General features: G+C 34.9%; 1 protein-coding gene across 1 annotated transcript in view; it reads left to right on the top strand.

The window, feature by feature from the left end:
* The window catches only part of ZNF236 (zinc finger protein 236), a gene marked incomplete at both ends in the record, with an annotated part of 67,055 nt that overhangs the window by 18,142 nt on the left and 25,133 nt on the right, over nucleotides 1-23,780 (top strand). The window contains 12 exon segments of the mRNA XM_079533621.1: nucleotides 335-507; nucleotides 1,833-1,979; nucleotides 3,168-3,239; nucleotides 6,676-6,879; nucleotides 8,362-8,590; nucleotides 10,621-10,893; nucleotides 12,771-12,974; nucleotides 15,866-16,010; nucleotides 17,161-17,421; nucleotides 17,608-17,858; nucleotides 18,264-18,365; nucleotides 23,143-23,294. Of these exon segments, the coding sequence (XP_079389747.1) occupies nucleotides 335-507; nucleotides 1,833-1,979; nucleotides 3,168-3,239; nucleotides 6,676-6,879; nucleotides 8,362-8,590; nucleotides 10,621-10,893; nucleotides 12,771-12,974; nucleotides 15,866-16,010; nucleotides 17,161-17,421; nucleotides 17,608-17,858; nucleotides 18,264-18,365; nucleotides 23,143-23,294 (2,213 nt within the window).

Below are 23,780 nucleotides of genomic sequence, written 5' to 3' on the forward strand. Positions count from 1 at the left end.
GTTGCAAAGAATTGAATAACTGTTAATAATCGTTGAGGGTGGAGGCTATACATCTTTCTCAGTTTTTCTGTAAGAATTTTTTATGGACAGATTTTTTGCTTTTTCACATTTCTCTTTTTCCAGTGCATTTGCATAGTAGCTTTCTGAACTAAGGAAAGCTGTTCTGAACACTCTTCATAAAAATATCACCTAATAATGTGTCTGTTTTAAACCTGTAATTACGTATATGCCTTTCTCTGTATGCAGTACTTTATTTTAGCTGATAAAATTTCATTATACGTACAGGAAACTGCTAAGACATGTTGAAATCCCTTAAACTTTTTTTTTCCTTTAGGTGAAAGGCCGTTTAAATGTAGTGAATGTGGAAAAGCCTTTAACCAGAAGGGGGCGTTGCAGACCCATATGATCAAGCACACTGGTGAAAAACCCCATGCTTGTGCCTTTTGTCCTGCTGCCTTTTCTCAGAAAGGCAATCTTCAATCACACATACAGAGAGTTCATTCAGAGGTAAATACAATTATTCATAAAGTGGTTGGTGCTAATATACTGCTTATTGGTTTTTAACCTTTTGTTTTCAGTATTTAAAATGTCCTGTTTGCTATTCTTGTGCACGCTGGTGCTTTCTGCAGCCAATGCAGATTTTCTGTTGTAGTATTGCTATTGGTTTGTTGGTTTTACCTGCAAATTCAGCTTTCCTGGAATAGCTTAATCTGCATAAACAGATTCTTAGGATAAGTAGCAAAGCCTTCATTTACCATTGCTTTTTCAGAACATTCGAAGATGAAAACACAATTGTGATTTTTTTTTTTAATGGCTAAAAATGGCATTTGTGGCAGTCTCAGGAGATTGAGGGCTAAAATCAGATCAAAGTAAGCTGTAAACAGCAAAGTAGAAAATGTTGAGTAATTTCAATCCCAATAGCAACCTGCTTACTCCAACATAAAGCACAGTTCATATTTGTCTTTGAATAGTGTATCTTACAGCCCCCTTTAGAAGCTTTTCCTTTACAGGAAGAAGGAAGTTGCAAAATAAGTTTTGTTTTTAAAGCCACAAAAATCATAGACCTCTTTATGCTGATACTTTTTCCTTTGTGACAGACAAGTTTTAAAATACTGAAGGCACTGCTGTAATATTGTAATGTAGTCTTCTGAGCAATGTTGACTGAGCAATCTTTTTCAGTAATTATCTTTCTGATTTCAGTGTTTCATAGATGGCAGTACTCATAAACAGAGACCTAGCTTTGATTTTGGAGGTATAAATAGGTAGAGGCAACTGTCTTTCTTTTTGCTGCATATAGAATATCATCTTTGTTAGAGAAAAAAAAAAAGGGGGGGGGGGGGGGAAAAAGAAGAAATAAACAGAAGATGCATTTTTTTTTTTTTAACTTGCATTTTTTTCCCCTTGTTTTCCCTAACTTGAATTTGCATTTTGTATGTTGTTAAATTTTCAAGCGTGTCTTATTTGATAAAGATGCATTTTGGTTTTGTTTCCAAGTATGTAATAGTAGCAAATATTAAGGAAAGAGAAATCTTGAGGCCTCATACGCCAGATGACATTTGTTTTCCTCTCTGGTGCTTTTAAACATTGAAAAGCAGTAATAGGTGAGTAATGCAGGCAGATTACCATTAACTTTGTAGCAGGAAGATTCCAAACTGATTGTATAACAGAATATCAATAAATTGGGGAAATAAAATATTTTGTCTCTTATAATGGCAGTAATGTCTTACAATGGCATGTCTTACAATGGCATGTTTGTTAGTTGGATAAATAATGATTAAAAAAATCAGATCGTTTTAGGGAAAATGTACTTCAACTTTTTCCTTTTCCTGAAGGTGAAGAATGGCCCTACCTACAACTGTACAGAATGTAGCTGTGTCTTCAAAAGCTTGGGTAGTTTAAACACGCATATCAGCAAGATGCACATGGGTGGTCCACAGAATTCTGCAAGCTCTTCAACAGATGTATCTCATGTTACAGCGGTAAGCTTCACTTGAATCACAAAAGTCCCCTTAAGCGTTTAAGTAGGTCTGTGTTTTAACCAGTAATTCTTCATATGGTTACAGCTGTTTTTAGTTTTGACCTCTCTTATGTCTTCTGCTCTTTCAAAGTTTTGCCATTTAAAAAAAAATAATTTGCGTATTGAAACACCAGCATTTATAATTTGAGGGTTTAGATGAAAACATGACAATTTTATTCTACATCTAATTCAAGTATAGCTTTGGTACTTGCAGGTTGTATGGGAAAGAGAAGTTTTCTCTCTATGTAACAAAACTAATTGGAAGAATGGAAAAAAAAACTCTTACTACCAAATATTTCCTTTCTCTGGCCAGCTGTGATTTTCTTGCTTTGTTTAGCTTGATCGATTATTTTCCTTTTGAATTGCATATTGATATTAGAGAATTGTGTTACCATAATTTTTGCCTCATGCGTCCATCTTTGCTTGCATGAAGGCAATGGAAAGGAATAACTCTATACAATAGCGTAAGCAAAATAGAAGAGACAGAATTCGTCTTAAAAAGCTTAACAAGTAGAACAAAATTGACTGATGTATTGCGAGAGTGTTAAACTCTTTATATTTAATTTAGTATCTGAAGTTGCAGAGGTTTAATGATGGATTTTTTTATTGCTGTAGAAAGGTGGTAGCACTGGTGTTCTGAGATAAGAACTGTCTTCCTCAGTTTGGTCTCAACTTGCAGAGCTTCTCTAACAGCTAATCTCCATTGTACTTGTCCTGTGCTGAAGTCTGTGGTATGTCTCTGCCATCCCTTGATATGGATGTGAGGATGAGCAATGATTGTCCTTAGTATATACGTTCCAAAACTTGAAGTCACTTGATTTGAAGAATTCATATTATTCTCATACTTAGGTACATCTTGAAAAATATACTTACTGCAAGGCTGCTGTTGTCTTCTGCAGCATCTGTGCTTATAGCTCAGGTGAAACTGATACCAGTTCCTGTAATTTGTGTTTATTTAATGTATATAAAACTATGAAGCAACACTAGTGATTACATGCACAATTGCATTTTTTTCCCATAGTTTTTTTTTTCTGTCCTTAGCCCATATTGTGGGGAAAATGAGCTGTGGAACTGATACTTCTGCTGTTTTTCTTTTTTTTTTTTTCCTGGTGTTAAAAGTCTAAAAATGCTTTTTAAAATTTATTTCTAGGACTCTGTCACCCAGCCTTTAACAACATCTCCTGCTAATCTTTTGCAACCTGTTGATAATAAGTGGAAGAATGTAAGTATAGAGTTTTTGTTTGTCAAGGCTATAAACAGGTGGAACTTTCACAGACTTTTGTCAGCTTCTTGGTGAAAAAAATTTGCAGTTGTCCTCTGTGATAGATTTGTCAACTAATAGATGAAGGCAGACTTCCTGATCAATGTAACTGGGTATTTAGGAATTGAACAGATCTTATATAGATTGTATTCCCACATTTGTTATACAGCTTTAAGCTCATAATTCTGATAAAGCATTTTAGTTCTTCAGAATGGTGGCAAGTGTTACACTGTTACACTAATGTTACACTGTTACTGATACACAAGATGTTACACTGTTGTGTATCCCATTGATAGGTCCATTGCTCCCAACAGGTACCTAACTGCTCCCTCCTCCAAGAACTGCCTGATATTCTTGCATAGCAAGTGAGAGTGCTGGCTCCAATTTCATTTTTAGTCTTAGGGTCTTCAAGCTTGCATCTTTACAAGAGTATGCCTTAGTAGCTCCTGGGCCACCAAGTGTTTGTATGCAATTTTGCAGAATCAGCTTCAACTTATGTGTAGTAGTTCTAGTAAACCAGGGAGGGAAGAGCCTGACTCTTATTCAGCAGAGACGAACCTGGAATTCTCTTTCCCCTTGCCAGGGTACCTTCTGTTTTTAAGAAGTAATGATAAAATGTAACATTTATAGGAATTTTGAGGAAAAGGAACATATGAAATCACCTGGAACTTATAAACTTCTAAACTAAGATGAGTCAACAGTAATTTTGCCTTATGTTTTCAAATATTCCTCCTTTAATGTCCTTCAATGTAAAACCTGTTTTTTCCATGCTGTCAGATGCACAGCTTGCTTGTTTATGTACAGTTCCTGTTGATTTGTTGACCTAGGATGAATGCTCTGATTCTTCCATGGAACTGTATGATGTATCATACATGGCTTTAAAAAAAAAAAAAGTGTAAGTGCTTTTCTTGTATGTAGCATCTTTTTTTTTTTACTTTGTAAGTAGAGCTAGTTTTCTTGTTGCACCCTTAATGAGTCCACTTTTTCTTCTTCTGCTGAAGCTTATAAAAAGCAAAAATGTTTTCCACTTTCAAATGGAATGGTACATCATATTGAATGTTATGCATTGTGAGTAAAACTTCCTGAAAATTTTCAATAGGATTTACAGGGAGTCACCACTATTACTTTGCTTCTGATTGAGTCCCTTAATAATTTTCACTACACAAGTTAATATTTTATCAGCAACCTGGATATAAAATCATAATTGATCTGTATGATACGAAAGTTGTAATTTATAAAGAAGACAAATCAGTGGATTACTTGGTGAATTAGGGTACAAACAAGCAATATGTGTTCTGAAACAAGAATAAAATCGCACACTGTAGAAAAAGAAAGCAGGCCGTATTCAAAGGATATAAAATCCCATTAAAATAGGGATTGAATAGGTCATAAATAATATGCCAGCTAAAATTGAAGTTTTCCTTGCCCACAAAGTTTGGGAAAAGTCTTTTAAGTCAAAGTGAAAAATTTATCTGCAGTTTCTATTCCATTCTGACAATTCTTGCTTTTATCACGGCTGTTTACAGTGTCTACTTCTTATGAACTGTATTCAAAAATACAAGAGGAATCAGACCAATTAGAATTCCCAAAGTTTTGCACGATGTGTTTTTTATCAAAAAGATTAAAGGAGCTCTATCTACTTTGCCCATCAGATGAAATATTTAATAATCACTTAATTTTCTGTTTTGCAGAAAAGGGAAAAATCTATCGCCTTTTTATTAAAAGAGGAAGAAAAAGAATTTGAGGACCTAAGCTAGACAAACTAACACTTAATGTATAGAATTTAGTATGGATGATGTACTATTGGAGTAACTTCCTGAAGTTTGATAGCAATGGAGAAAGCTGCTGCAGTGATTATAGAAATTATGGTAGTTTGTCTTAGGGAAGTAATTGACCCAGAGCATGTGCTCTGTTTTACTCAGCGGGTCAGACAGCCCAAATGTGATCAAAAGGTTCATTATTCTAACTGAAGAAATGTGGAATTACAAAGTAATAATATGACACTTTGTACTGTTTGATACTTAGATATTTAAGTATTCTGAGGGGGACCTAGAAAGAGACCACTGAAAACTCTTCATAATGAAGAAGCTAACTTAGTAGGATTAAAAACAAACTGTGTATGCGTGCATATTATTTTTTCAAAAAAGATTACCTTTGTGAGACTGGATATAAAAGTGCTGTATAATATGTGAACAAACTGGCTGAAGATATGTGATGCTGTAATTTTCAAGATGATGTCAAGCAGTTCCTTATTTTAACACTTATTTCTTGTTTTAGGGCCCTGGAAGATTTTACAGATCTTTTAGTCTCAGCTTCCCACTGTATTAGAGCTTCTCTGTTTTAGGGAGAAAAGTAGTTTCTATAAGGAGTTGCTACACGCTTTGCTTCAGTGTTGTTTCAGTGAAAATGTCAAATGATGTGTTTTATTTTTGTAAAATAGATAGTGAAATGTTGATTGGACTTCTGCTAAATTGGAATCTGAAAAGACTCCATCTTTTCATCCCTCTCACTAGTGAAGTGAAAAAGACAAACTAATGGTAAAAACAATCAAATAGCAAGTGCCATTCTGCTGTGTGCGTGCAAGAGTAATGAGATAAGGGTGTGCTTTAATACTCTTGTCCAAAAACATAAGTATTTAATGATATACTCAGGATATAACAGATACAAAGCTAACTTTTCATTGTTCATCCTCAAATAGGGTGACAGTGTAATTTTAACTGTCCAGTGTAATATATCAATATAAGGAAAATATCTGGGAAAGATAAATACAGAAATACAATGTGCAGAAAACCTGAGATTTCTTTCTTGTCAGAAATGATCCAGAGGAATATAGTGTTTATATATATATGTTCATGCCTGGAAGTGATTATTTTGCAGGTAGGGAAGTGAATGTTAGAAGCAGATATCTGGAGTATTACAGAGAGTGTTATAGAGAAATGGAATTCCAGTTCCTGTTGATATATAAATACATCTTTTTTTGCAGTAGAATGATTAGAGGCAATTGATTCGATAACAGTAGGCTCTTGCGGTCTATTTCTTATAGAAAAGAGAAGTATATAAATGAGAGGGAACAGAAAGCCTTCATTTGTGATTTTTTTAAAGGAAATACTGTTTTCTTCTGTCTTTTCTACCTGTTCGTTACTAAGGTGGCTAAGATACAGTGATCTAATCTTTACGAAAAGAATCCCATGACAGCATTGTGCGTCTTTCTTGTGACGTATACATGTGGAATTCAGGAGTTGATCTCTGGGTTCTGTAAACTGGTTGAAGGTTCTTTTGTTATTACATGCATAAATTTCAGCTTCTTCCTTGATTATGCACGTTGATAAGGAGCCCAACAGGCACTGTTCATGTATGTTTTCATCTTCCTTTAAAAATGTACTACTGTATGTTTCAGGCCACACATTTCCGGTCTCCACTTCTTCAGCAGACAGAAAACCAGGTGTCTTCAGCTACTGCTAATCAGGGACAACAGGCTGTAACTGATGTCATCCAGCAACTCCTTGAGTTATCAGAACCAGGTGCTGTAGAAAATAGCCAGCCTCAACAACCTGGTCAGCAGCTCAACATTGCTGTGGGACTCAACAGAGATATTTTGCAGGTAAGAGCTGTGTATGGTAACAGCTTTACATTTCAATAGTTTTACTCATCATTTTTATTTTAGTGATATTTGGCTTCAGCATTTTCAAGGGTAGCATTCCTTCAGCATTTTCAAATGATTTATTGGTTAAGAAAGAATTGTAAAGATCTACTGAATAGGAATGGAACATGCCAAGATACAGCTTTATATAATATAGCAAAAGGAAGATTGCAGATATTGATTTCATGACAGAAGAAAGCTGTGGACGCACCCATATGTGGATGTTTTGGTTCCTTTTTCTTGCCTAGAATCAGCTTGTCGTGCAACCATTGGTAATGATTCCTAGAGTTAATATGGGCTATTTGATTCTTTACTGTCTGTGCGAATTCCTTCCTAGGTTGAGTTTTGTTTAGCCCATCATATGTCTTTGATGTTGGCAGTAGGAAATACTGTGTAGTGCAGTGGAAGAGCTGTAGGGCAGTAGTTCAACTATGTGTTTGTTTTGAAGCCTCCATTGCATAAAGATGCAAACAGAGTGGAGCAGGTGGAGTGTATTCATCTGTAGCATTGCTGATGTCCTGCAAACCTTTAATCTATTCTTACCTAGCCTGTTAAACACCACTTGATTTCTTTTTTGGAAGACCCATATGTTTTATGTTGCTCTGTTCAGGTTCTGCGTGTTATCTGTACTAAATCTCTAATGCGTGAAAAATTGTATGTAACCATACAGAATTACAACTGTAGTCTTGATAGCTGTATTGAAAATAAGAGAAAAAGTAATGTTTGAGGCATGAACATTTAGTGTACTGCACATATTGTACAAAATAAAAAAAAAAAAAGGTTTGTTCCAAGTGATTAAATATTTGTGCCATCCTATTGAAATGAATTCTTGAGGTCTCTAATCCAAGATCTTCTCAGATGCAGTAGCATCCATGAAGGTATCCTCTCTGTTTCTTCTGATGTATGTAAAATGGGTGGTTGCTCTTGCCTCAGTAAAACAATTATCCATGATTTGTTGATAGAGGCTTTTGAGGTTTTCCAGATCTCTTTTTGATGTATCACATCATAGAATCACCAAGGTTGGAAAAGACCTCTGAGATGATCCAGTCCAACCGTCCACCTATCACCAATATTTGCCACTAAGCCATGTCCCTCAGTACGTCTAAATATTTCTTGAACATCTCTAGGGTTGGTGTCTCCCTAGCTACCTTTTTCATTATAGCCATCTTCCATTTTCATTATACCAATTATGGCTTCTCTCCAAGTTGATGGGCTTCAAATTTGAATGTTAATGGGAAACTGTTATCTTATGTAGTGGGTATAAGACTTAGCTATATATTCCTGGCAAATGCCTGACTCCATAGAGACTGCAGGCACATTTTTGAAAGATGAGTCCTATAATTATATTTGCATTGTACCTTCTGAATAGTCATTTCAGAAAAATTGGTACAAGTAGGGAATGCTTCTTTTCTAGTCTGAAGATTTTTATTTTCCCTCATCTAGCAAGCTTTAGAGAATAGTGGATTGTCTTCAATTCCTGTCTCCGCACATTCTACTGACTGCAGCCAAGCTAAGACTCCTGGGACCCAGGATCAGAACACAGATGTCCAGACTCTCTCAAATCATCAGGCTGACTCTAATAATGCAGAACAAGATAAGGAACAAGAGAGCACAGATAAACTGGATAAAAAAGAAAAAAAGGTTATTAAGAAAAAATCGCCATTTTTACCTGGTAATGTTGCTACTGTTTGCTATTTTTTGTGCAGTAAGGACTGCAGTATTTCTGGGGATGTTGATGACTTCATAAAGGGATTTCTCAAAACATATTGTGGATCATCTACGTTATCTAAAATACAGTGTTTGTGTAAGTTATGATTAATGTCATTTATGAATTTCATTAGTTGACAGAGTAGCAATAAGTAAAGTTATACTGTGAAATCTTCCGAAAGTTCTTGGAATAGAAGAGAAAATAGAAGACATAAAATTATAAAATACAAATTTTCCATACCTTTTTCCCCATTGTTCTTTGAGGCTAATTGGGATTTTTTGGTATCTCCTGGAGCAGAGAGTTGTTGCAAGCTCTCCTTTTTGTCTTTGGAAGTGAGGCCTCACATAGGTAAAGTGCTGCTGCCTCATACAGGTAATGGCTACTGATACAGCCTGTAAAAGGAAGAGTAACGATTGGCATTGTGGATAGTACTTTTGATGAAAACTTATGTTTTGGATGGTAGTACTCATGTGATTATGTCATCATAGATACAGGTTACTATCCTGCCTCCACACTTTATTGTGTTTGTGCAAGTCTGTATTCTCTCACAGTGTGCTTCATTGCAGGTTTAGGGTTATGGTTGCTTGGACCTTAAGGTTGCTAGAAGTTCTTTGTTCCAAGTATGGCTGCTGTACTTCAGAGGCTGGCCTGTTGGAGATGGACAATCATTTGGCTGTGTCCTTAGTAACTTCATAAATATGTTCATTATGCATTTTTATTTTGCAAGGGATGTAGAAGTTGATCCAGAGTAAAAAAAAAAAAAACACAAAAAAACAACCAAACAAAAAGCAAACAAAAAAACCCCTCAGCTTGCCCTGTGTAACTGATAAAAATCAGCATTAAATTTTCCCACTGCCTATAACAACTGTTTTATTCTGTGTGTGTAAAGATAACAAATACCTTACTGCAAACAAAAATATGTCTATGCTATACAGTCAAACAGGAGTCTTTATTTGTTACTTAAAAAAAAAAAATTGTGCCGGCACAGTTCACATGGTGTGCCTATAAACTGATTTAAATGAGTAAATATCTCATATATTAAACAGTGTATTTGAATTTAAAAGAGAACAAAGACATAATAGTATTCAGAAGCTTCCATTGTCATTGTTTTGTCATTTGTCAGCAGCAGAGGTATGTTGTTGCTTTGTAATAGAATTCTTGGATCATCAAACAACTTTTGTGAGAAATAGCCTTAAATTGCATTCAGAGCAACTCTTAACAGAATTTTATTCCTTTAAAAATGACAAAATTATAGTGCAAGTCTGTAACCTGAAAGTAGTGATTTAGTTGTAAATTTATGTTCTCCATAGCTCTATTGGGCTAAAGTGAAATCCTTCCCTACCTGCCAAACTATAAGCTCTGCCTTTCATATAATCCAGATGCTGTTTTCAATATTAGTAAATACACATCATGAACTTGATTAGAAATGGAGATAAAAGCAGAACATTGTACTGATAGTTGAGAACTGTGAGGGATTCAGAGGGACTCACAGCTTTACTGAATATTGAGAAGATCCATATAAAATATCCAGTGAGTGTCTAATGATTTAACTAGTTTGTGGGTGTGGCTATGATTCTGGAGTTACATTCACTGCTAGATAAATTTGTGTTAAATGTGGTATTTCTAAGTTAACAGGTATATTGGATTGCATTATGCTTATATTCAGAGTGGCCTGTGAAATGTGTTTTTGCTATTCTGTGGAGTTACATTTTTAGCTCTGTTTTTCTTATTTTGCCCTTCATTTTCAATAGCATAAAAATGTTTGAATTTCAACAGGAGTTTCTTGGATTTTGATTTTCTCATTATGGCTCATTGCTATTGAATGTCTCTGACAAAGAAGTGAATTATCCTACAGAGTGTTTTTTTTAGTAGCATCTGTAAAATGTTTTCACATTCTTTCAGATTACTCAGTATGATAGTGACAGTACAGTGAAATTCAGAAACAAAAAATGGTTAAAATCCTTCAGTCACAAATGTTTTTATTTTTTTTCCAGGTTCTATACGTGAAGAAAATGGAATAAGGTGGCATGTTTGTCCATACTGCTCTAAAGAATTTAAGAAACCAAGTGATTTAGTGCGTCACATTCGCATTCATACCCATGAGAAGCCATTCAAGTGTCCCCAGTGTTTTCGTGCATTTGCCGTTAAGAGTACTCTCACAGCACACATAAAAACACATACTGGCATTAAAGCTTTCAAGTGCCAATTTTGTATGAAATGCTTTTCCACCTCAGGGAGTTTAAAAGTTCATATACGTCTACATACAGGTAAGGTCTCAAAGCTGCATTTGTGTTTTCTATAATGTGAGTGAGGCCTCAAAGGAAAATACACAATTTTAATTGCTTAATTACAAATGTGCTTATCGTACCACCTACTGTACAGTAAATAACTTCTAGTGTCTTATGATGAACTTGATTTTTTTTTTTCTAGCTTTCTAGTGTTTAGTTTTCTGATGAATCAGCTCTTCTTTTAATGTTGATATTGTGAGTGTATTAGATTCTGTGGAATACATAATCAACTCATACAATTTGGATTCTGATTTAGCTTAGTCAGTTATCTTAATCTGCATATTCTTTTCTCTACAGTCTTCAATAAATTCACTATGCCACTCATGGCCATTTGTTTACTTCCTGTTTTATCTTCTGCTGTAAGATGTATGGTAGTTTTGCTGATTTAGATACTTTAAAAACCTTGCATTGCATACCCTAAAACTTGGGTGTTGATATGATTTTTATTGTTTATATCATATACAATAGCTTCAAGATGTCTTTTTCTGTGGATGGTCTTCTACTTTCTTCATAGATTAAATGAATTTTCCACTCCTGTGAACTGATGAACTGTCTTGTCATTTTCCACTTTTTGTTTTTTATTCATATTGCTACACAGGCTTTCAACTAGCTATCGTGATGTGATACTCATGTAAACAGGAATGAAAGAATTTCATGTTTATATCTGTATTCTGTAAAATGCATTTTCTTGCTGAATTCGGAGTTTGTGGCAAAACTTTTCCTGTGTCATTCATTGGTTATATATATTTGGTGTTCACTGTGGTCTTAGTCTGCCTTTAACCCATGAAATATTGAAGTTGAATCCATCTGCAGAACTTTTTTTTTTACTTTAAAATTGTAAACTTTTGTCTATTGCTTTAAAGTAAACATTTAAGAAATCAGACTCATTCAATCATCCAAAGCACTGTTTGGATTGAAAAATACGTAGTTCAGTGCTTGTGGAGCTTCACCGTATAACTGTACCACTACCTCTCAGAAATGGGTATTTACTGTTTTTTCTCTGTCAGTCACGTTAGGTTTGCTGAATTGGTTAAAGGTTCATCTTGCCCTCTATGCTGACTTCCTCTTGCATTAAATATTCTGCCCAGTCGTTTCATTTGAAATTTCTTATTTATTGTATTATGAAGAACAGTACACTCTTGTGCATTTTTTTCCATTTATGATTTTCTTCGTGGTGTACCCAGTCATGTTTTCAAGCCTTGTAAATTCAAGATTTCTTCTTGGGCAGAAGTTGAATGCATCAGCTTTGCCTGTCTCTATAACTTACCAAGTTCTCCAGTATATATTCCAAGAGCAAGTGCCCAAATCTGAATATTCTGTTCAAAATGCTACTGGATTTTGTAGTGAAAAAGTCTCACTTTAAAAATTGTCATTGGCATACTTGTTTGACTGCATCTAACACCGTTGACACTGTCAGAGACTGATACAGAATTTCTTTAACTATTACATTTCCATTCATGTGTTTTGTCCTATAACATTTCATTTGCTTTTGTGTTTGCCAATTGTCTTTTTTCACAGTTGTCAGTGGATTGTTTTGGAAGGATATTTGACCAAAGCAATTCTTTGATAGCTTCTGGCAACCTTTGAAAAACTGCTGTTGCTTCTTTTTCCCGATAATAAGCTTCCTTGAAGTGTTAGAACCAGTTAGTATCTGTTTTAGTATCAGTATCAGTTAGGCAGTTTTATATTTGCTGTTGATTACATTTTATTGATCTTCTCTGAAAACATATTTAACAGTGAACTCCCAGATGGAAACCAAAACAGAAAATAGAGAAAAGAGAATCTATATCCCCAAACTGCATTTCTGGGAAGATGGAAATAAAATTTGAAACTAATTTTTTTTAAATCTCTTGCAGGTGTTAGGCCTTTTGCTTGTCCTCACTGTGACAAGAAGTTTAGAACGTCTGGCCACAGGAAAACTCATATTGCTTCACATTTTAAACATAGTGAACTAAGAAAGATGCGACATCAACGTAAACCTGCAAAAGTTCGAGTAGGAAAGACGAGTGTTCCTGTACCAGATATCCCTTTGCAGGAGCCCATACTCATCACTGATTTAGGTAAAGAGTCAGTAAACCTCTGCCTGCTTGTAAACATGAAATATAGAATATATAGAAAATAGAGGTCACAGTTGAATAAAGCAAATGCAGTCAGGCTTTAATGAGAAGGATGTGCTTTGAAGTAAGTAATCAGAAATCAGTCTTCAACTAAATGCGGTATTTCATAGTTTGCTTACATTAGAACTCTTCTGTCTTTTCAGAATTACAGAGTCTTTTTTATTTATGCAGGAACTGTATAAGCCTTATGAATAAGAAATATATTAATTTTTACATTATGTAAGTTAGAGCATTTTAACTATTTCTAGATCCTTGGTATTGAAAAGATGATGTACAATTAACGTCCTAGGTTTTTCTTGAGCTCATCACATTTATTCTAATTACTGTATTAAATGAGTCAGTATTACATGATTTTAGTACATTTAGTATAATTATGATCCTCTGCTGAATTAGTGGTAATATTTCAATAAGGGGCAGAATGATTCTTGAGCATGCTATAGATAATCGATGTAGTTATTTTAGTTCTATTGTAGAGTAATTGTTACATTACATAAAACCACTTTTTGGAACAAGATGTCTCACATCTCAATTAAGATAATATATTACCTAGCAGAGGTCAATGCAGTGGGCAGGATCTTTACTCTTTATTGGTTTTTGACTCGGTAGTATTTTAACCCCTGCTTTGTCTATTGTGTAGTTGTCTTTATATGGTAGAACACCATATTGATAATAGATCTATCCTAAAATCTTTATCTCTCTGTAAAATTCCTTTTGCTTACATTGCAAGAATTACTGTTATGCAAGAGTAATTGTTACTTGAAGAAAACTTCTTGTTACAGTGCTAAGGTAGCTGACTAGGCAAGTCTGCTTTACTAACAATTGGATTTGTTACTAGTAAAGAGAGAGGATCCCATTGGATGAAGTGATCACTCTGTAATTGAGTTTCAAATTTTTTGTGGTAGCAGAACTGCCAGTAAAACTTTGAAACCTGGAAAACAGAGTTCAGGCAGCACAAGAAACTAGTGAGATGCCTTTAGAGTCTGCTGTTGAAGGTACTGGGGTTCACATATGCTGATCATGCTTTAAGAGCTGTCTCTTCAGAGTGTATGTGGCAGACAATTCCAAAGTACTAGAGGTAAACTAAATGTGTCTTGACTGGATTCTAGAGTTCAGATGTGAAAGGAATATGTATGAATACTGGAAGCAAGGTCAGTTATGTGGGAGAACTACAGAAATGTTGTTTGACATTGTGGGAAGAAAATCCATGCAGCCAAAACTCATGCATTGTCTACAAGTACATAATACATGGGTAAACAATTGGTTGTGTTCGAAGGATTATAGTAAATGGTGTTAAGGAAAGCTGTTGGCCTGTCACTAGTGGGATTCCCCAGGATTCCACTTTAGAGGCAGTTCTCCTTAGTGTTTTCACAAATGATTTGGACACAGGAGTCAAATGTATCCCAAGCAATTTTGCAGACGATACTAAATTAGAAGGAGCTGATGCCTCCTTAAGGTAGAGAGGCCTTACAGAGAGACCTTGATAGATTAGAGCTGGGCCAGATAAGGCACTTATCAGCCTTATGAAATTTAATGAGCAAATGCCAGATTCTGCACCTGGGTTGGAGTAATCCTGCTTGTATGTACAGATTGAGAGACGAGACTGGAGATCATCTCTGTGGAAAAGAATCTGGGAGTTCTGGTTAATGGCAAGTTGAATATGAGCCAGCCCTGTCTCCTGGCATCCGAAAGGGTCAGCCATACCCTGGGGTGCATCAGGCCTAGCGCTACCAGCCAGATGTTGGAAGAGATTGTCCTGCTCTGTCTTAGTGCAGTCTCACCTTGAGCACTGAATGCAGGTTTGGGTGCCACAATATAAAAGGAATGTAAAACTATTAGAGAGTGTCCAAGGGAGAGCAAGAGGTATGAGGAATAGCTGAGGTCACGTGATTGGTTCAGCCTAGAGAAAGCAGAAGGAAAGTCTTATGTCAGGCTATAACTTCCTCACTATGGAAGCAGAGCAACAGGTGGTTATAGTGATAGGACCTGGGGGAACAAGTCACTCTTGTTTTGATGTTGTCATCTCTCTCATTTCCTCTCTTTATCTTTTCAATTATATTTGAAAGAAAGTCAGCAGAAACGCACTGAACTTCCGTTTCTGAATATGAAGCGGTTTGAAAATGGGTTTTGTTTGCTGATTATTAAGTATCATTAATGGATCTTTTGCTATTTTATTGAAAATCTGTTTGTTAGTCTTTCGTGCTGGTGTTGTGATGAGTATTTTTGTGTTCAGATGCATGAATGATGGTAAGTTCATGAGAGAACTCTGCTATTGTCCATGTTTTGTCACAGCATTTGGAATGATGGGCTTCTGTTGTCTATGTCTGAGACAGAATACTCTTGTATCAGTGGTTCGATGTTAATTAGCAGAAACTCTTAACTGGTTTTCCAGAACTATGCTTTTAACTGACTTCAGAGTACAGTGCATAACAAGTTTTATATATGTCATGACAAACTGTAATAGACCAAATGCTTTTTAAGTATTTGACAAGATACATATTTGGTACTTGACTAAATGTGAAGCATCTGTTGGGCGGTGAATTCTTAACTGTTGACTTTCTTGAAAGTTGGTGTGTTGGATAATCCTGAGGCTCAATATAATGAGGTTGAACTAGTGATAATTTGTATCTATAAGATAGCACACGTGATACAGTATGTATAATGCTAAATAGATACATGCAAACCTTTTAAACAAGTGATGAAGATGTGCTATTTCTACCATATACTAGCATACTAAAAGTCTAGCCATTGTTATTTTTCAAATACTACCTTTTTAGATAACTGCAAATATCTCTAACAATTATTTGTTCCTTTTTGTGTGTGTGTTTTTTGTGCAGGTCTTATCCAACCAATTCCAAGGAATAGCCAGTTCTTCCAAAATTATTTTAACAGTAATTTTGTGAATGATGCAGACAGACCGTATAAATGTTTTTATTGCCATCGAGCCTATAAAAAATCTTGTCATCTTAAACAACATATCAGGTAAAACAATCACAAAGGAGAAAGGAAATGTACAAACCAGTTCTTAATGAAAAGCATGAAATTTACAGGGTGCTCTGAAAAAGAGAAGCTTGAAGAGGCTGTTTTTGTTTTTGTTTTTATTGTCTTTTAAGGAGTGAACCAAGGATAAGTGATTTTTCTGGTAGTGTTGAAAGAGATTTTGGAATAACTTGTGTCTGCATGTAATCCTGGCAGTACACATGGTTGTGTTTGCTATGCAGGTCATTAACAGAATCACACAGAATCAGAGAATGGCCAGGGTTGGAAGGGACACTTGAAGTCTTTTTTTTACTGAATGATTTACAGAAAATTGCAGGCGTTACATGCAAATTCTTATAATAGTTTTTAATAGCATACTCCAGATAATTTGCTTTGTATGTAACTGCTGTTATTTGGGAAGGAAATCAGCTTTTCATTCTGTGTCCATTTTTTAAATGTATTAAGTCTAAAAATTTAAGTTTGTAGAGCAGTTGAGCATACTTTTTTGGGGTCATTTTGTTGCTTGAAGTTCTGCATAAGTTCATAGAGTGGGTGTTTGTTACAACCATAAAATCATAAAGTTGTAGAAAAACTACAGTTGAAGGAGAACCAATGGTAGTAACTAATCCAACTCTGTGTTAAAAAGGAATGGATAGCTTCAAAGTTAGATCAAATTGCTCCAAGCCATCTGGCAAAGTTTTATAGCCCACAGCCTCTGCCATTAGTCAGGTTATCAAGCACTGCTTCCTGTTCTGTAATCTATGAATAACTTAAGAAAAAAATATGTGGAGGAGAAGATTACTGTGATTTAAGTAAAGAATGTTTTATTCTGAACTTCTGTGGACACAATTTTAGCTAAAATGAACAAATTAGATGTGAATGGTAATATCTTAATCTAAAGAGTATATTTGTTTCAACACAAATTTTTTTTAATTCAGGCAAGTCTGACAAGAAAGCGCTACTTGTAGCTCTGCCATTGATGGTATGCCATATATAAATTATTAAAGCTTTAATATCCAGATTTTTTTTAACTGAACCTGCTTCCATGCATGCAGCAGTTGCCTTAGTGTCTATATTTTACTTTTTTTTTTTAATTTAATATCTTACTGTTTCTTAGAATCAAGCAAATTAACTTTTACTTTCTCTTAAAAAGGTCGCATACTGGTGAAAAGCCCTTTAAGTGCTCTCAGTGTGGAAGAGGTTTTGTATCAGCAGGAGTTCTGAAAGCACATATTAGAACACATACTGGACTGAAAGCTTTTAAGTGTCTTATATGCAACGGGGCCTTCACTACTGGTGGTAGCCTCAGGCGGCACATGGGGATCCATAATGACCTTCGGCCGTATATGTGTCCGTATTGTCAAAAAACATTCAAAACCTCATTAAACTGTAAAAAACATATGAAGACTCATAGGTACGTTTATGATTTTTTATGTACCCTTCAACAGTCCTTCCTTAAAAATACTTTGAAAGGTGATTTAGTAATTGCTAATAATCAAAAAGGATACTTATGGATAACTGATGTAGATTATTGTGTATAATAAAAATTCTGACAAATAGTGTCTAAGCCGTAAAAAGACTTTCTTGCCTTTCATTGCAGGTATGAACTTGCACAGCAACTTCAGCAACATCAGCAGTCTACTTCAATAGATGATTCTACAGTAGATCAACAGAGCATTCATGTTTCTGCACAGATGCAAGTAGAGATTGAAAGTGATGAGCTGCAGCAGTCAGAAGCTGTTGCAACAGATCAGCAAGCAATTTTAGAGTTAGACCAGCAGCCAGTAGGAGGCACAGAAGAAACAGCGCTTGAACAACAATTGGCTGATCAACCTTTAGAGCAAGATGAGGGTGAGTATATGAAAATAACCAGAACAGTAAAGGGAGTAAAAGCTCACAACTTGATATATTATACAGTTTAGGTATGCTGTTAAAAAGATAGTGTATATTAAACTTATTAAAATTTATCTGTATCAAATAAAATAACTAAATACATAGGAAAAAAATACTGGCATAAAACTTGTGCATATCTCATATTTTTATTTGGTGTTTTTCATTATGTAATTGGTTAGTAATTACTAAATCCTGCCATAATCAAAGGTTTATATATGTATTCAGCTAATTTTTTTTAGTTTCAGTAGAGGAAAAGTTTGGATTACTATAAAATTCTTAGGAACAGATGAATTGTCTTGTTAATTACATTTTTTTTTTTTTATTTTTGTTTTCCATCCAATTCCCTTCTCTCCCCCATTTCAGATAGATTTGTGACATCGCAGCATGCTTTACAGGAAAACATGACTCAATTTGAGCAACAATCTATAACACAGCAGTCATTTGATCAACAGGGCTTATCACAAGGTTAGTAATAAATAAAAATTTTATAAAGCTTTTGAAAGTAATCTTTATAAATTTTATTCTGCAGCATAGCTATCATAAGGCATTTTGAAGCAGCATCCACAATTGAAGTAACTGCAATATAAGAAACCTTGCAGAAACGTTTTCTTAAATTACTGTTCTGAAGCCATATCTGCTAGAATAGTTTGAATATTTAAATATAATTAGCTTTTCCTTTTATGAGCTGATATTTAGCCATAAAACTATGAAATTTGTAGTCAGGCATTTTATATTCCTTCCATGATTCTGTTTGTAATTACTCTGAAAGCTCTAGCTGTACTTGTTCAGAACCTGAGATGATCAGAAGCAGTCTAAGATTTGACTGAGTAGTTGCTGAGATTCATTATAGAAAAAGTGTAAAATATATAATCATGTAAAAAATCAGCTAATGACAGCAATTTCCTTTGTATTTCTGTAAAACTACATGCATGACAAATGAAGAGATCATAAACACCTGGAAACTTCTTTGTTTTAGCTATAAAATACTCAGAAATGTGCATAAGGAATGCTTATGCATTATGAAGAAATTACTGTGTTGCTTTGCTTTTTGCTGTTGGCTCTCTTGAGTTGGTGCTTGTATGAAGATAGTAGTTTTTTGGTTGGGTGGGGATGTTAAGTTTACGGAGTTTTATTTGTTTCTGACTCCAGCAAAGAACTTTACGTAACTGGTAATCAGTAGTTGATATCCCTGCTGGCTAAACTTCTCTATTCTTCATTTCATTCCCTCTTTAATTGTATGGAGCCTTTCATAAAAATATAATCTATTGCTAAGTTGCATGGAATTGTGAAGAAATAGGATAATTTGTTGCAGATTTCAATTCTCTAGGTTATGCTACTCTGTGTGTAACCGAGAAAATAGATTATGCTCCTCTTTTATTAAGCAGGACTGAAACAGATTCTATTAAAACCCTATAGATTATTATAAATTACCTTTTACAGCTATCCCAATGAGCAATAAGAGATACAGAATAAAGGTGAAAACTTTCACCATCAGTGTTACTTTCAGTGTGGTGGTGGGTTTTTTCTTCTGGATTTGTACTGTTTTTTTGAATTTATAAAAAACATTATTTAAACCTTGTTTTGTTATTTTAGACTTCAGTTCCTAGCGTGTTTATCTTCTTCTTTAAGTAAGTGTTGAATACTTAATGCTTTTTTCAGGAAAGGAAAGTGTTCTAGATCCTACAAAACAATTCTTTCATCAGAAATATAGGCTGATCATCAGCACAATTATAAAATTGGTACTGGAGAATCAAAACGTGTTTTTTTTTCCTAAAGCTCATTTGTATAAGATGTTTCCTGTTCTACTTGGAATCTCATCCACAGATTCTCAACTCTTTGAAGTTTCCTTGAAGATCCTGGAGCCCTACAAAATTTTTGAATTTCAGGTAGGTAAGCATTTGCGCGGATGCATGCGTTAAATTGGTCGACCCTCTCCCTATGTCTGCATCTGTGCTTCATGCTCCTATTTTCTTTTTCCTATCAGCTAGACAGATCATTCAAGTTCTAGACATTTTTTTTTTTTTTTTAAATTTTCTTGGCATTTTTAGGCTGTGTTCTTATTAAAATATTTTGGCTCAGTGTTTATTAATAGAACAGCATCAGAGTTCCTAGAAAATCTTCAGGTTTTATTTTTATTGTTTGTTAATTTTAAGGAAAAGGGGAATACATGCATTTCATACAGATGGCTGATGCGTAGGTCTGCCTGGACCACTCAGAACTTGTTCTTTCTTTCAGGTTTGTTTGCAGTACTTCTACAGAATTTTTGGTTTGTTGAGATAGAGTTTCTTTTTGATATGTTCAGACTTGTTAAGAAGTGTATTTTGAGTGCGCTTCTGATTTCATCTGGGATTTGTTTTAGGTAGTTTTGAAGGACAGTAAAAGCACTGCAGTGTTCTGTCTGGTCTTACATATCCAGGTATCCTCATTTTTAGTGAGGTCAGAACAACTGAATAGATCTTTTTATCAGGAAGTGTCTTTGGGTTGTTGAACATCATCTGTCACCAAACATGTTTTCATATAGATTATGTCACCCTTTCTTCCTTTGAAGTCTCCCTGGAAGCATGGTTGAATGTTAATAATTAAATTAGTGGTAACGGGGGGAGTGTTTTTGAAATACTACAAGAATTTCAAGTAGTATTATTCTGTAGCCCATGTGAATATGCCCTTGCCACCAGACTGCTGTTCTGCTTTCTTAAGAACTTGATTTACAGTCTTAGGACTTGGTACTCCTGCTCTTTGAGTAACTGTTTACACATGGATTCCAGTGGATGCTGCTCTCTTGGTTCTAAAAGTTGCCTAAGTAGCCAACTTGCAGAACATTTGATTGCTAGTCACTGATCTCCACAGGGATCAACAAGTGCATGTAGATGCATTTGTGATATTAGAATTTACATGACCAGTTAGTTCAGAAAACAAAGACTTTGAGTTGTCAGTGCAAACCAAGATAGTGTATTTTCTATGAACCATTATACAGTTTGATTTCTGATTCTGCTCATAAACTGATTTACAGAATATTCTATATTTTCAGTAAATTCTGTCAGTGTAGAAGAGAGTAGGTTGGGTGATGTTACAAATTACATTGCAATTGATGACTTACACTGAACATAAAAGGTCTTTTGAAGTTTAGAAGACTGTTGTATGAGACTCCTGTTATTAACTTTAGTGCCAAAGTTGTTTTCTGTTCTTTGCTTGGCAAAAAAAGGTTAGGAAAAAGTTTGAGGGAAATGATAGGTATTGATGGGAAATAAGAGCAGAAATTAAAGGCTCTAGTTATACTTCTGTCTCCTCAGACTTTTAAAGTTGTTCTGTGAAAATGGTGTGGTGGTGGCAATTGTTGTCCACATATTCAGAGTTGTCAGATCCTTTCAAATTTTGAGTGGACATTGACCTTCAGCCTAGGTGCTGAGGAACATGATGTGTATATATTCCTGTTAAACATTTGGTTTGTATTTATCCCTGATCTGCTTTCAGAAGTAGTATTTCTTTCTTCAGTTTGTCCCAAAATAACTCCAAGTTCAGAACTTTGCTTCCTAAGCACTTTGGGAATTTTTTAAATCTCTGGATACAAATTGATATGGAAAATGACAATTATTAAAACAATTTAAGTGGATATTGGGTAAAATAGCTTTTTTCCTTCTTTGTTAGTAAAAAATAGTGAATAGATGAAAGTATGCGTATTTTTTTAGGTGGTTGTTTCTTTTTACATTTGATAGTTATGTCCAAGTTAATGTCCATTTCTGTATGGAGGGTATGAAAGTGGCATCTTTTTTCCCCTAGTTTCTTGAGGCCTTTTTTGTGCGTGTATTCTTACCAAATGTAGCAAAAATACTACTTTTCCATAACAATGCTTCTAACGTTTTGTTTGAAAACAGCAGTTAGTGGCCATCTAATGACCATAAAGCTTTTCATGGCTGTTCTTCATACTACTCTTAGTTTGTCGTTTCACTAAGTGTAGTTCAGCTACAAGATTTAGTCTCTAGAATCTTTTTATTTCCTATAATCTTGGTAGTTATAAAAGAGAATCTAATACATGAGTTGCAGCATTAGGTTTTGTTCTAAATCACTGCCTAACTAATGATGCTTTCAAGATTGGTTTACATTTGTGACTTTTCATTCTATGATATAAGCAGTAGCACATAAGTAGATTACTTTTCTCTATAGACAGGTGTTCTTTTGCTGTGAAAAATATCTTTTGGGTCAACTTCTGATTATACTTAACGCATCCCAGTGTTTGATATTCTGTAATTCAAAACATTCTCCAAGCGTTGCTTTTTTGGCCTCTGGTGCTGTGATGATCTGATATGGGTTTGTTTCTACCCTGTTTTCATAACCTTCACCCTTTTTGTCCATTGAAGGCAAACTGCACAGAAATAAGAAAATTACTACCCTTATTAATTATGAATACCTGTGGTTTCTCCTTTTTCCCCTGCATAACATTTACTTGTCTATTCATATACGTTAAAAGTATTAGAGCTTGGAAGGGCTGATAAAAGAGCGTGTCTATTAGTATAAAAAATTGCAATCTGAGCTATATTTCCCTGGCTTTGAATGAGTTATGCAGTCCATTCATTCGTTCGTTTAGAAGACAAGGTAATAAAGATCTGATGTTCTAGAAGAACAAAACTAAATAAATGTCAGATCTTTGTACTGGAAATGTGAATGAAAATGTTTATTTTTACTTTGCAGTTTGCCTTTGAGAGGCCATACTTTACTATTATCTAAAGAGTGGGAATATGTGGAGGAGATCCAAAGTAGGAGACAGTGGGGTTACTTTATCAGAAACTGGAGTTCTCCTATTGGGTCATCTCCTCCACTCACCCGCCATCCTCCCCACTGAGCTTTGCATCCTTGTGATCGGCTTCCAGTGTAGTTAAGGGAGCGTGGTACCAACGTGGATAAAGGGAGATGGGTCAACCTGTTTGACACATGCATGCTTACATACAAGAAATTCAAAATTTCAATGGCTCTAAGGTAATTGTGGCACCCTGAAGAAACTTCAAACAGTGTTTTTCTGTGGAGGAGATTGTCCAATAGAATTCCAGCTAATGGTAAGTAACCAAATTACACAATTATGCCAACAACAGTTGTGTATTTTGCCACTCAGCAGTGAAGAATATAAAATGAGTATTACTGTGTGGTAATACTATTTTATCTATTTTGAAGGTAGTCTTCAATAAATGTGATGTTATTCAGAGTTCAATTCAGTGTATTTTCTGGTCTTGTGATTTTATATTTCTGGCAGGGTTTGCAGTTAATGAGAGCTACAATCAACAGACTCAGTTTCCAGCTGTTCAGCAGCTGCAGGATTCAAGCACACTTGAATCTCAGGCTCTTTCAACAAGTTACCATCCACCATCCCTTCTTCAAGTTCCTAATACAGACGCTATTAATGTAGTAAGTACTGCTAGATGGCACTGTGTTGGGCTCAGTGAGGATTTTCTTGTGAGATCTTCATAAATAATTATGTGAATTGAGAAATCGGGAAAGTTTCAAATCTTTCAAACCTAGGTTGCTTATGTTAAACTGCTGGGAAAAAGGGAGTGTGGCTTGTAATTCTTGTTTCATCAAGAATTGTACACTTTGCTCAAGACTTTTTACTTCATAGCATTATATCCTTTTAAATCATAAATCTGGAACTAAGGAACCCCTATGAGTCTTCTCATGTGACTTAGTGTTATAAAATATCTTGCATTATTGCATTGTATTATTTCCTAATTCCTAAATTATCAAAGGTATGATCAAGTAATAAAAGCATTACAAATATATAAGTCATCATTCACTGAGGTTACATAGTACGTTATTCTTTCATGGTTCTCATCTGGTTAAGTTTGTAAAGCAGATCAGTTGCTTAAAAAAACTTTGCAGTTTAAATTTCGCATT

The sequence above is a fragment of the Tetrao urogallus genome (genome assembly GCF_951394365.1).
Source record: "Tetrao urogallus genome assembly, chromosome: 3".
Classification (NCBI taxonomy): Eukaryota; Metazoa; Chordata; class Aves; order Galliformes; family Phasianidae; genus Tetrao; species Tetrao urogallus.